The sequence below is a fragment of the Chrysemys picta genome, unplaced genomic scaffold (assembly GCF_011386835.1).
Source record: "Chrysemys picta bellii isolate R12L10 unplaced genomic scaffold, ASM1138683v2 scaf1669, whole genome shotgun sequence".
NCBI classification, from domain to species: domain Eukaryota; kingdom Metazoa; phylum Chordata; order Testudines; family Emydidae; genus Chrysemys; species Chrysemys picta.
Window position 1 is genome coordinate 1 of NW_027054375.1, and position 13,000 is coordinate 13,000.

At 51.2% G+C, this 13,000-nt stretch overlaps 1 protein-coding gene across 1 annotated transcript; it reads left to right on the forward strand.

The window, feature by feature from the left end:
* Window positions 1–128: 128 nt before the first annotated feature.
* On the forward strand, window positions 129–12,995 carry LOC101944564 (alpha-2-macroglobulin-like; the record flags this gene model as incomplete). The annotated part of the gene is made up of 15 exons (XM_065580133.1): window positions 129–250; window positions 1,192–1,243; window positions 1,909–1,992; window positions 2,415–2,591; window positions 3,141–3,225; window positions 4,439–4,595; window positions 5,245–5,319; window positions 7,457–7,622; window positions 8,069–8,292; window positions 9,459–9,677; window positions 9,982–10,109; window positions 10,657–10,747; window positions 11,725–11,793; window positions 12,187–12,289; window positions 12,943–12,995. Coding segments are annotated over 15 exons (1,805 nt in total), but the record flags the coding sequence as incomplete, so codon positions are not given.
* Between the last annotated feature and the right edge of the window lie 5 nt (window positions 12,996–13,000).

Consider the following 13,000-nt stretch of genomic DNA (forward strand, 5'->3'; position numbering starts at 1 on the left):
ATGAGCTCTCTCTCTACAGAGAGGTTTCCATGTAATCAGTGGTGCTGAAGAGTGGAGCACCATGGAAATGACATTGACACCCCTGTAGCTGCAGTGCCTGGCAGAACAGTTATTTCTCTTTGTTTCAGGTAATGTGAATTTCTCTGTGAGTGCAGAGGCCCTGAAGACGGAGCTGCCCTGCGAGAACGAGGTAGCAGTGCTCCCTGAGACAGGGCAGAAGGATACAGTGATCAAACAGCTGTTAGTGGAGGTATGTGGGCCTCTTAGTCCCTGCAGTATAGAGAAGTGGTAAGTTTTCACACAGTGTGACATAGGCAATAAGCCGCGCTATAATGCTCTGTGTAGCATATCATGGTAACATTGCATAACCTCTCTCTTTCCTAGGGCAGCAATGGTTGCTGACATTGTTACCCAGTGAAATGAAATAGCACAGGGCAATGCTGCATACCCTCACCGTTGCAGGAAAGCAATAGCTCATTATACAGCGTCTATAATCAGTAACAAATGATACATAAAGCTGCATAGCCTCTCCGTGTGTCATAAAAAAGCAACGATAACTAATGACATTTCATGATACCAACAGTAACACCAGTTATAATAATGTGTAATATTGTCCCTTCCTGTTATCCGTACACCCTATTGCTGTCCTGTAATGGAAAGAGAAAATCTGCAGCATTACAGTATGTAGAATTGCTGATATTCCACTATGTAGTAAGTTGTCTTTAACTTATCGCATCATCTGATGTTAGCAATGACACATAGTGCATGTCCTCTCTGTTATAGGGGCATTAAGGTACCATCTTGCACAGTGTGCTTCAGGTAACTAGTAACCCATGCAATAGAGCTGCACTATTCTTCCCTTGGGTGTGAAGAGACAATAACTTATTAGTAGCTGGTTTTTATTTTATTCTAACCAATTATTATTTTATGAATCTACAAGCATCAGTCCATGGAAATTTGCAAATCTCCCTCTTCCTTTGATTCACCCACTTGGCCCTTTACATTTCTCTCTGTCTTCATTCATTGTCTCTCCACTTTTGTCGAACTCTCTCTTCTCCCCACCTCTCCTGCTGCCTCTCTGTCCCTTTCTGAAGATTCCCCGCCCTGTCCTCACACAGACTCTGTTCCTGATGCCAGATGCTCAGTCTGTCTGCAGCTTCTCACCTTTCTCATTTTCCTTCCCCTCCCAAGCCCGAAGGGATTGAGACGGAAGCAACCTTCAACTCTCTGCTCTGTGCAAATGGTAAGGACCTCTCTGCTCCTTCTTCATCTATGTCCTTTGCCAGCGGATGAAGAGTGACAGCCCCAAGGAGGGAGTGGGATTATTTGGGAGACATTTGAGGGTGCAGTGAGAACTTGGGGTGTCAGGATAGAGACTAAGCAATGGTGGGGATGTTTCTGTGTGGAGAGTCGAGACACATTTCCTAATCATGAGGACATTGCTTGGAACATTGAGATCTAGGGCTTGACAAAGTCCCGGAGACTAGACTGCATGAGCAATCCTGGCCCAAGTCCCTGGAGGATGGGCTTAAAGGGGTTTAACGGGACTTTTCCATCTCTAATCTCTTATTCTATAGAGTGAAATTACAAACTGGATTCTACCATCTGCCAATTGCCAGCAAACAGGAAGGGCCAAAGAACTGGAGACTGCAGTTTCCCATCGGGCCAGGTGGTGCACCTCACTCCATAGAAAGAGCGGAGTTTTTCCCATGGGTCACAGGACCCCAAGCCAGAGGGGACAGTTGGGCGTCTCACTGTCCAGCTAGGAGGAATGGAGCTGCTGAAAGCAGGGGTTCCCCATGCAGGGGGCGGGTGGAAGGCAGCATTCCAGGTTCTGCTCTGGGACCCATTCACTGCTGAGCATGGGGGCATTTTATTGCATCCTATCTGTCTGATTTTTTCCCTCAGGAAATTCAGAAGCAGGGAAGATTTCCCTGAAGCTTCCACTGAACGTGGTGCAGGGCTCAGCCAGAGCCTATGTGACAGTGCTGGGTGAGTGCAGCAACTCAGAAAGGACCTGCCCTGGCAGCTGCGGCCACTGCTCCTTGTTTGCCTGCTGTGCCAGCCTTTCCACCTGGTCAGCTACTCACTCCCTTCATCAGTGTCCCCATCATCTCCCCATTCATCTCTCCTTGTCTCTTTTCCTGTTCCTGTTCTCCTTTCCCTGACCTCCCTTTATCAGTTTCTCTGTGTGTTGGCCTTTCTGTCTAAGTATCCCTATTCCTATCCCAGACATCTTCCTACCCTTCCTTCTCCCCATTCTCTCTCTCTGTGTTTCCTCTTTCAGGGTATGGCTCTGTCCTGTTTTTCCCTCTGTCCTTCTCTCTCACCTGTTACTGCCTGTGCTCTGTGATGCACTCTGCCTCCGCAGGCCACCTCTGGGCCACACTGACTCCCTGTGTCTCCATCCCCAGGCGATATCCTGGGCACAGCCATGCAGAACCTGCAGCAGCTCCTCCAGATGCCCTTCGGCTGTGGGGAGCAGAACATGGTCCTGTTTGCCCCCAACATCTACGTCCTGGACTATCTGAATAAAACGGGGCAGCTGAGCGAGGAGACCAAATCCAAGGCCATCGGCTACTTAGTCAGTGGTGAGGAGGGACGGGGCTTTTCTTTCTTCACTTGCTCCCTTCCAAGGTTGTGCTGGGAGCTTTCTGTTTCTGCCTGACCTACAGACAGAGCTTCCCTCAGCTGAGGACAGAGGGACTGGGTTGTGTGTCTGGGGAGTGGGGTCCCCATTCGACACACTCTTGGCTCACTATTGTCAGTTGTCTGAGCACTACGGTTACGCGCACTCATTGCTCCACGAGAGCTACTGGCTGTTGTGTCCATCCTATGAGTCACCCCTATAGTGTGGAAATGCTGCACACAGTAGCCAGGTGAAATGGCTTCTCAGCCTGGGTGCTCTAGCTAACCAGACTGTGTGGTACTCCCCCTACTGGAATACGATGGTGCTGCCCATGTGTTGTATGTCAGTTCCCTCTGCTGACTAGCTCGTGGGATGGAGATGTGTATGTTTGTGTACCAGTGCTGGCTAGTACACATCCGGGCCAGGAGCCCCTTTACTGGCTGAGCTGGTGAGCTGCTCTCTCACCCTCTATTGTTTGATGTATAAATCCTGCTTTAACTTTCCATTTCAGGTTATCAGAGGCAGCTGAATTACAAGCACCTGGATGGCTCTTACAGCACATTTGGGGAGCGTTACAGGCAGCCGGGGAATACGTGGTGAGATTTCTTGCCAGTCATGCCTCCCCTAAACCTCCTCTGTTATATAGTTATAAAGGAAGTGTTAAATTTTAGTCAACTGCTGATGCTGTTAAAGGCCTGAGGGCTCGCTGGAGCTTTCACAGTCTCTTGGCATATCACACCAAAGGGAATAGGTTTCATCAGCCTGCTGTGTATAAAAAGCACCTGTTCCCACTGGCCTTGAGGAGAGAGAGAACTGAAGAGGCAAAGGGGATGGGATGGTTTCAGATCATTTTTGAAAAGAGATGAAGAGATCCAGGGGAGGCTGTTGCAGACAGGGAGCTGCAGAGGGGAGACTCTCATACCCGTAGTGGTGAAACCGGGTTAGAGGTATAGAGCAACCTGGTGCTAGATAGGACCATAGGAATTGCTATGCTATCGATCGCCCATTATCAAGATCATTAATAGGTATATTAAACAACACCAGTCCTAGTACTGAACCTCGCAGCACCCCACTGTTAGCCTTGTGCTATGATGGAATTGATCATTTAATTCTAGTCTTTGTTTTCTGTCCCTGAACCAATTTCTGATCCACGACAACACTTTGACCCTCATCCCATGATTATTCAATTCATTTAGACTTTCCAAAAGGCTTTCGAGAAGGTCTGTCATAAGAGACTACTGAAGAAATTATGTCAATCAATTCTCTTTCATTCAGCTCTTTATTGACATGTTCAGGGAATTCTAAGAGATTAGTGAGACACAATTTTCCTTTGCAGAAGCCATGCTGCTTAGACCCCATCAGATCATGATCTTCTGAATCTTTTATTATGCTATTTTTAATTGTCATTTTGACTAGTTTACTAAGTACAGGCAAACTGGTGTATAACTCCTTGGAACTCCCATGGAGCCCTGTTTAAATATAGATTCAACATTTGCAACCCTGCGGCCCTCTGCTATAAGAGCTGTATTTAGCATGAAGAGGGCTCCTAAGTTTGAGAGACTGGTTGTGTCCAGGGAGGATTTTATAAACAGGAAGAGAGAGTTTGAACTGGATCCTGAAATCAGTGTGAAGGAGACTGTGGAGGTGGGTGAAGGTGGAGGCACTGTATTCCTGCTCTCTGCCCCATGGCCACCAGCTCTCTGGCCCCTGCTGCTTCCCCTCAGGCTGGCGATGCCCCAGGACCCCATCCCCTCCAGCGAGCACAGGGCATGGGAGGGAGCTCTCACCGCTGTCCGCACTCTGTCGCAGGCTGACGGCCTTCGTCCTCAAGTCCTTCGCGCAGGCCCGCTCTCACATCTTCATTGAGGAGAAGCACATCCAGGATGCCCTGGCCTGGCTCGCTGGCAAGCAGAAGGAAAACGGCTGCTTCCGGAGCTCCGGGACGCTCCTGAACAATGCCATAAAGGTGACGTATCTGCCCAGCTGGCTTCCCATGGGACCCATACAGGACTTCAGTGACATGGAGAGAGCTACAACTCTGCATGGGAACAGCTCAGACACGTCAGCACATGGGGCCAGGGTGGGAGGAGCAGGGGATGACGTGGGCCTGGGAATTACCCTGGAGATATGGATGGGCAGATACTGTACTGTACGTGGGACCTACTATGGGGAGGAGAAAGGAGGGGGCAGATACATGGTAACTACCATGGGAGGTAAGTGGGGACAGAAACGCAGAGTGTGTCTACACGGCAGCTGGGAGTGTACTTCCCAGCACAGGCAGACAGCCACGAAAATAGCAGTGTGGCCATGGCAGCTCAGGCTAGTTGCCCAAGTACATACTCCAAGCTTGAGCATGACTGTATTTGGGCAGCTAGCCAGAGCTGCCACCCATGGCCACACTGCCTTTGTTAGTGTACCAGATTGGGCAGAGCTGGTGTGTGCATGTCTCACGTTCTCCGCTGCAGTGTAGACATACCCATTTGTGAGAGCTATCATGGGGCATGGCAAGAGTGGGCAGATAAAGGGCATGAGGATGTAGTATGTAGAGGGCCCAGCAGGGAAAGGCTTTAGGTGCTGCGTGGGGTTAATGTGTCTCTCTCTGTGGTTCCCTGCAGGGCGGGGTGGACGATGAGGTCACGCTCTCTGCTTACATCACCATCGCACTGCTAGAGATTCCTCTGCCCATCACTGTACGTATCCACACTCACAAAGTCCCCGTCATGAGTTCCCCTGGGTCAGCAGCCTCCCCTCTCCCCCACTCCCTGTACCCATCCGAGTCCTGATAGTGGCAGCCTGCTGCCTTGATAAAGGGACCTTTAAGGAAAGGAGAGAAAAAAACAGTCTGGAAAGGCTTTGGCTCTGGCTCCAGAATGAGACGGTCCCCAGGCCTCAGAAGCATCTGGGTGTGCAGTACTGGTTCTGGCCGAGCTCTGCTTCTTTGATTGGCTCTTTATTTATTTGTTTTTTTTAATATGCACAATGGAAAAAAAGAATTCCAAATTCATGTCAAAAGAGCTGTAGTGCTCGGTCACTGTCTCCTGTGTGTCTGGCTGCAGCTCAGATGGGTCTGACTGATGGAAGCTTTTCAGCCTGACAGCGTGGCTACTCCCTTCTTCATTTATTCCTGTTTGTTTTATATAGTCTCTGTAAATGTACTAGGGGTCTAGTGTTAGGGGGTTTATTCCTTCACCCTCTCACTTCCCTGGTCCTTCTTGCACGAACAGAGAGCAGCAATACCCAAAGTCCAAAGGTGCAAACAATTTGATGTTTATTGGGGTAAACTTCCAGCAAGCATGATTCCAATTTCCTTCTTCAGTGTCCCCCTTCCCAGCTCTGACACCACAGAGCCTTGCCTGTGTCCCTGTTCCCATTCCCTGTTCCTATTCCCAGCCAGCGAAACATGATTCTAATTCCCCTACCCCCAGTCCCTGTTCCCATCCCTCCCCTTACTTCCTGATTGACTGCAGACTATATAGTAAAACTTGAATTCTGCTTAGCTATACCTTAACCAATCATTTTACTGAAATTTAACTAACCAATAATATATATACCTAGCTCATAGAGCTGGAAAGGACCATCAAGTCCAGCCCCCTGCCTTCACTAGCAGGACCAAGTACTGATTTTGCCCTAGATTCCTAAGTGTCCCCCTCAAGGATCAAACTCATAACCGTGGGTTTAGTACGCCAATGCTCAAACCACAGAGCTATCTACTTATCCTAATGTATTATAACATGGTTATTTAACCAATTATATCCCACCACCTTAATTAGTTTACACCCAACAAAATTAATTATACAGCAGACAGAAACAATCACAGAATCAAACTGAGATTATACAGACAAACAATAGGGAAGTGGAGACTATAGAAGAACAAAGAGATGAGGGTTTCACATCCCAGCTATTGATAAGTGAGTTCTTGCCAGACAGGACGCTATCAAACTAAGTTTCCTTTTACGTTTTCTAGGCTCTTCCCTTTCTCTGGAGGTGATAGGCATTATCAGGACAGGATTGTATTCCTAACAGCCCAATAGCACCTTATTTCAATGTGACTAGTTTGGAATGTGAGGATGTGACCGTACATTTCCCAGTTTATGGCTGCCTCTGCTGCTTAGCTGAAGGCCTTAGCCTAAGAACAGAGCTTCAGACTGTCACAGTACGAGAAGGCCCTTACACAGGCAGACAGTGATTTTGATTCTTTCTTTTATACCTCTATTACTAGCTAAGTGATAAGAATACACCTAAATTCTTAAAGTATAGGCCTTTACAGACAGGCCTGAATATCTATATCCTAACATCTAGTCATGCTTTTCATTGGATGAATGACTGGGAGGGATTATATACTAGTTGACAGCTGTTGGCCCATTGCTATCCATGGCAGTCTGTTTCATTTGCCTTCCACATGTTTTCTTGGTTAAAATTCAATAAATAGCCCTAGACACCTCAGATTACCTTAATTTCTCCAAATTGTGAAGGCCTCGTATCTAACATGGCTACCCCATGGAAGGCAGGAATGTGATTTTTGTAACTGCTGAGGCTGTCTCAGCTAGACACATTTAAGACACATTTCTGTGCTCAGTGGCCCACAGTGATGGGGTGACCAAATTACTACAAGAGTCTGAGTTCACTGGGACCATGCAAGTGACTGGTGTCAAACAGTCACTCATCCCATCACCAGCATCTGTGTTATATTAGATCCACTGCACATCTTATTTAAATCCATCTGTGCTCTGTGGCCATGAGATGACAGCCAGCACAGGCAGTGCCCAAAGCCTAGCTCATATCGTCACACTGCAAACACTGATTATTTCCCCTCTATGCTCTCCGCAGCACTCTGTGGTCCGTAGTGCTTTATTCTGCCTGGAAACAGCCATGGAGCAGGGAGGAAGCCACGTGTACACAAAGGCACTGATGGCCTACGCCTTCACCCTGGCAGGGAAGGAGGAGAAGCACAGGGCACTGCTGGACTCGCTTGATAAGGAAGCTGTGAAAGAGGGTGAGACCTGTTTATGGGCTCTTCTTCTGCATCCCGGTCCACTGGCCCTATGTAGCCTGGCAGGAGAAGGGTTTGATTGTTATTGCTATAACCTTCAGTGTGTACTGCGGCAGGTCGGGATTCTTTAGTCTCTTCACACATTTTAGATCAATGAGCCTTAAAAACCTTGGCACTGGCCATTCCTGGGATCTGACTTCATAAAATGTGGGAGACACAGGCACAGGTGCAGCAACCTAATTAGACACTGAGAGTTTCCACATCTGGACTGTATCAGCCCACTAGAGGGATTATTTAATACCTTCATGCTTTGTATTGACATGCCCAGCAAGGGTTGGGACTCCATTCTCCATCCTCAGTGACAGTATGTCAGTAACCCTCTTGGCAAAAACCAGATATTCGGTAAGAAACATTTCCTTTTCTCCTCCCTCTCCCTTCTCCCCCTGCAGATGGCTCCGTTCACTGGCAGAGGCCTGGGAAGCAGCCAGAAGCTGATCTCCCGTTCTATCACCCCCGTGCTCCCTCCGCCGAGGTGGAGATGACGTCCTACGTGCTTCTCGCTTACCTTCCCATACGGCCGGCACCATCCCAAGAAGACCTATTATTAGCAGCTCAAATTGCAACGTGGATCAGCAAGCAGCAGAATCCCAACGGGGGCTTTTCCTCCACCCAGGTGAGCTGTTCCCATCCCCAGCCTCAGACACCCAGGGCAGGAGGGGGAGGCAGGAGATATATATATCAGGTTGCCACAGAAGAACGAATAACCTAGCATTGAAACAGAGACAGACTCCTTCTGGGAGGGGGAAGGGGTGACAGTGCCCTCGCTGCAGGGTTTAGAGAACCTCTGTTTCTGAGGGGGTTAGATCATGGGATAGTCACAGCATGGAGCATGGCTACATCAGATCCCCACAGGCCTTAGTGGGCTAATGGCAGGAGACTGGACAAGTGATGCTCTTGTGTACAGAGGGCAGACTTGTCGCCCTGAGCATCCAGCAACATGACGCTTTCCTCAGCTCCCCCCAGCACTGACCCCATCCAGCCCAGCCAATCCAGCTCGGGAGCTGAGGACTCCCCAGAGAAGCAGCAGCAGTTAGCCACTGCCAGACACACCTTGTGGAGCTAGGGTGACCAGACGTCCCGATAAAATTGGGACTGTCCCTATATTTAGGTGTTTGTCCCGCGTCCTGCTCCGCTTTTTTTTTTTTTTTTTGCTCTGCCGGCAGCCCCCCCGCCCCATGTGTCCCGATATTTTCTTCCCCTCATCTGGTCACCCTAGATGCGGTGGGGGCACCATCCCGAGTTATGTAGAACCAGAAAGTGCCACCTGATTAAAGGCAGCCCAAAACACATCCCGCTTGAAGACAGTGCATGAAGTGTTTCCCTTTGGAAGACTACTTCACGGAAGGATTTGGTTAACACAGTAGGGTTGTAATTCTGTTTTCCTGCTGCTGAGGCACGTGGGTGCATCTGCCTCTGTTATCTGTCTGCCCTGTCAGCTGTCCCTTCAGGTTGCTCCTTCACGGGAGGGTGGGTGGCTTCTTCCCTCAGCTCCCTGTAGTGGAGTGTCAGAATTCCCAAGGCCTACGTTCCCAAAGGTACTTAGACACTTGGCTGCTTTCAGTGGGAGAAAGGTGCTAAAATACCTTGGAGGATCTGGGTCCAGGGAATAGGTGAATGGCTTGTGGGAGTGATGGGTAGAGAATGGGTGGAAATGGGAAAAACTAACCTTTCTGAGCAGGGCGGTGCTGTGTGGTAGGAGCCGGTGGGGTAGGGGCTCCAGGCCCATAGAAATGGCTCATTCATTCCCTTGGGCGCCTGGGCCCATCTCTTGTCTGGCAGGACACAGTGGTGGCGCTCCAGGCCCTGTCCCGATATGGAGCCTCTACTTACACCAAGAGCGGAGGAGCATCCACAGTGACCCTGCAATCCACAGGGAACTTTCAGACCCAGTTCCAGGTGGATCACACGAACCGTCTGCTGCTCCAGCGTGTGGCACTGCCAGAGGTGCCAGGAGACTACAGCACGGGGGTGACAGGAGAAGGATGTGTCTATGTGCAGGTGAGGGGCCCAGGGGCAGGGGGAGAGGCTGCTGCTGAGGGCGCCTGGCTCATCCTGGAGGTGGCAGGGTGAGGTGGGATGGGTAGGGGAGGGAAGGGAGAAAGAGATGGAGATAAGGATGAGAAAAGAGGAAAAGGTGTGAGGAGAGAGCATGTCCAGAGTTAGGGAATGGGGAGCTAGTGAGAGGAGGAAGGAGAAAGAGAAGACAAAGGAGGAAATGAGATGGACCGGGGGAAGGAGGCAGAGGAGATAAGCAGAGAGGAGATACGCACAGGCTCACATAGAACTGTGCATTCTCTTCCAGACCAGCCTGAGGTACAACGTGCTCCCCAAGCCAGAAGAGGCACCATTCGCGCTGGAGGTGCACACGGTCCCTGAGACATGTGACAGCCCCCAGGTCCACAGGACTTTTAGCATTGCCATAAACATCAGGTAACTCCCCTCACAGGCCCAGGCCTTCCAGAGCAGCCCTAGTTTAGGTGCCAACTTTCTAATGTGCCAAGGGGTGCTCCCCCCCAGGCTCTGCCCCCATTCCACCCCTTCACTGAAGGCCCCATCACTGCTCTGCCTCTTCCCACCCCCATCATGCCCCCGCCCGCCTCTTCCCACCCCATTCCACCCCCTCCCCCAAGCGTGCCCCAACCTTGCTCCGCCCCCTCTCCGCAGCTCCTCCTGGACGCTTCAGGGCAGGAGGCACTGGGGAGAGGGAGAGGCGCTGATAGGGGGGCTGCCGGTGGGTGCTAAGCACCCATCAGTTTTTTTCTGTGGATGCTCCAGCCCCGGAGCACCCATGGAGTCAGCGCCTTTGAGCCCTACGGCTGGGGATGGGTCACTCCAGGAGATTGCAGGTGGACAAGCAGGTGGGGTGGGAGATGCTACAGATCGGGGGAGTGTGCACCTGTGCCAATCAGAGTTGAGGTGCATCAGCTCTGTGCTGAGATGTATTAAACCTTGTTTCATTTCCTGCTTGGTCTCCCAGTTACACAGGGAAACGCCCCGTCTCCAACATGGTCATCGTTGACGTTAAGATGCTGTCAGGATTCATTCCTGTGAAGTCATCAGTGAGGAAGGTAACAGCCTGTTCTGTGTATGGGCTATAACCTCTCCAGAGCCCCTTGTCTTCAGCCCCACCTGAGAGGTATCTGGCCCCCAGTGGGCTCCAATTCCTGACCCCTCATATTATGGGTGCAGCCTGGTCTCATCTGCAGCAGTAGGGCCCCCCATGTCGTCTGTTTCTCTTCTTTTCCACTGGAATCCTGAAGGGTCTGAGAGTCCCCACCCCACTTCTGTCACAGGGGCCAGTTCAGATCAGCCTTTCACCTGCAGATTTCCCAGCTGCAGGATCTGCAGTGTAGACAGCAGCTCCTTCCATGTCTGACTCCAGCCTGGGCTTATGGAGACCTTGTGCAGTGACCCCGGCATTGCAGACAGTGTTAGCCAGTCTAAGACCTAGAGAATGAGGAAGAACTATTAGGTCTGTTTGACTGAGGCTGGGTATACTGGAATTGGTGCTGCCTTTGATTGTGGTCCAGCCCCTCAGATGCACTTGACACCTCAGTCCACCAATTGGGTGGGGACACATACTACACCTCTTCCCTGACAGCCCCAGGGGAAAAAGCTCCCGGTGGTTCTCCATCACTAACCATTTTAAAATCGAGATTGGATGTTTGTCTTTGTCTAAAAGATCTGCTCTAGGAATTCTTTTGGGGAAGTTCTCTGGCCTGTGTTACACACATAGGCGTAATTTCACTTCTGTATTTGTGGCAGCGGGTGGGGGCAGCTCCAGTCAGGGCAATGGGGCTGCGCATGTGGGGTGGTGTGGGGGCAAATTCCACACCTGCCTAAGGATTGCAGTTTGGGGGGACAACACCCCCCAGTGTCCCCAAACTACACCCATGGTTATACAGGAGGTGAGATTACATGATCACAATGGTCCTCCTGGGTTTGGACTCCATGAATTTGTGGAAGCATCCCATTGCTTAGGGCTCTGGGGTGGTTCGAAGGGGGGCTCAGTTACATCCTGCTTCTCTCCCTTGGCTGCTGGCAGCTGGAAGGACATCACCACATCCACCGCACAGAACTGAGCACCAACCACGTGCTGCTCTACATGGAGCAGGTGAGTGGCTGCACGGGGCCGGAATGGGCCAGGAAGAGTCACCCCCAATGTACTCCCAATAGAAGTGCCCAGGGGAGGGGATCTCCCAAGCCTCAGCTTGGAAAGACAAACCCATGTATTCCTGCCCAGTGTTTCCCTTCAGCACTTCCCCAACACAGAGCCAGGGCCCTGATCTCCCCCCACCTACGGGTATCAGGGACAGCGGCTCATACCTGGGGTTGGGCAGGGCTTATCCCACCTCCCTCAGGGCCTGAATCCCTGCCAGGCCCTGCAGCCAAGGGGGGCAGATGCTGGACCTGCAGGATCATGGGGGGCACCGATGGGGGGAGGAGATGTGGAACGAGAGGGTGAAGTGGCTCAGAGCTTCCTGAGCCTCGTCTGTTTCCTTCTCAGGTGAGCAATGTGACTCTGAGCTTCTCCTTCGCGGTGGAACAGGACTTCCCCGTGCAGAGCCTGAAGCCGACGGTGGTGAAAGTCTATGATTACTATGAGACAGGTGTGTGTGCGGGTGGGGCTGGCAGCAGTGGAGGCTGGTGGGCCTGTCATAAGGGGGGAGAAGTCACATTCAGAGCCACAGTGAACCTGCTGGGATATGGGATTGAGCATCTCCCTGCTCCAGGATGAGACTGTGGGGCACACAGGGTTTACATGCTAGGGATCATCCTGCACTGACCTCATGCTCGCACCATGGGAGTATCTGAAGCTCCAGACCCCTCGGTCTGCTAATCCACGTAGGTTAGAGCCAAAGGGATCTAGGAGGGTCCTGGGTTCAGATCCTGCCCTGGGTGTGACCTGGGGGAGGCACATTCACTCCTCTGTTCCCAGCTAGGAAATTGGGGTGACAAAACCAGAGCCCAACGGCAACCCCAGTGGTCGTGTGTCAGGCAAGGTGCAAACGGACATAGGGCACTTGGCACAGACTCACTGGAGATGCCTGTTGTGCTGTAGCCTTGTGGTAACCTTTGCCTTCCTCCCATGGAGCCCAGCTGAGGTTCCTTCAATGCCCTTGGAGACAGGGCTCCCTCCTCTCCTGCCTGAGATCTCTGGTGCGGTGCCAGCTTTCTGCTGCAGGGCCTGGTGGAAGTGTGAGGAGTCTTGGTTGGGTCTCACACAGCCCTGATCACATCTCCCTTCCCTTGTGTCTTCCAGATGAATTTGCCATTGCTGAGTACAGCGCCCCCTGCAGCAAAGGTAGTGTATGAAGAGA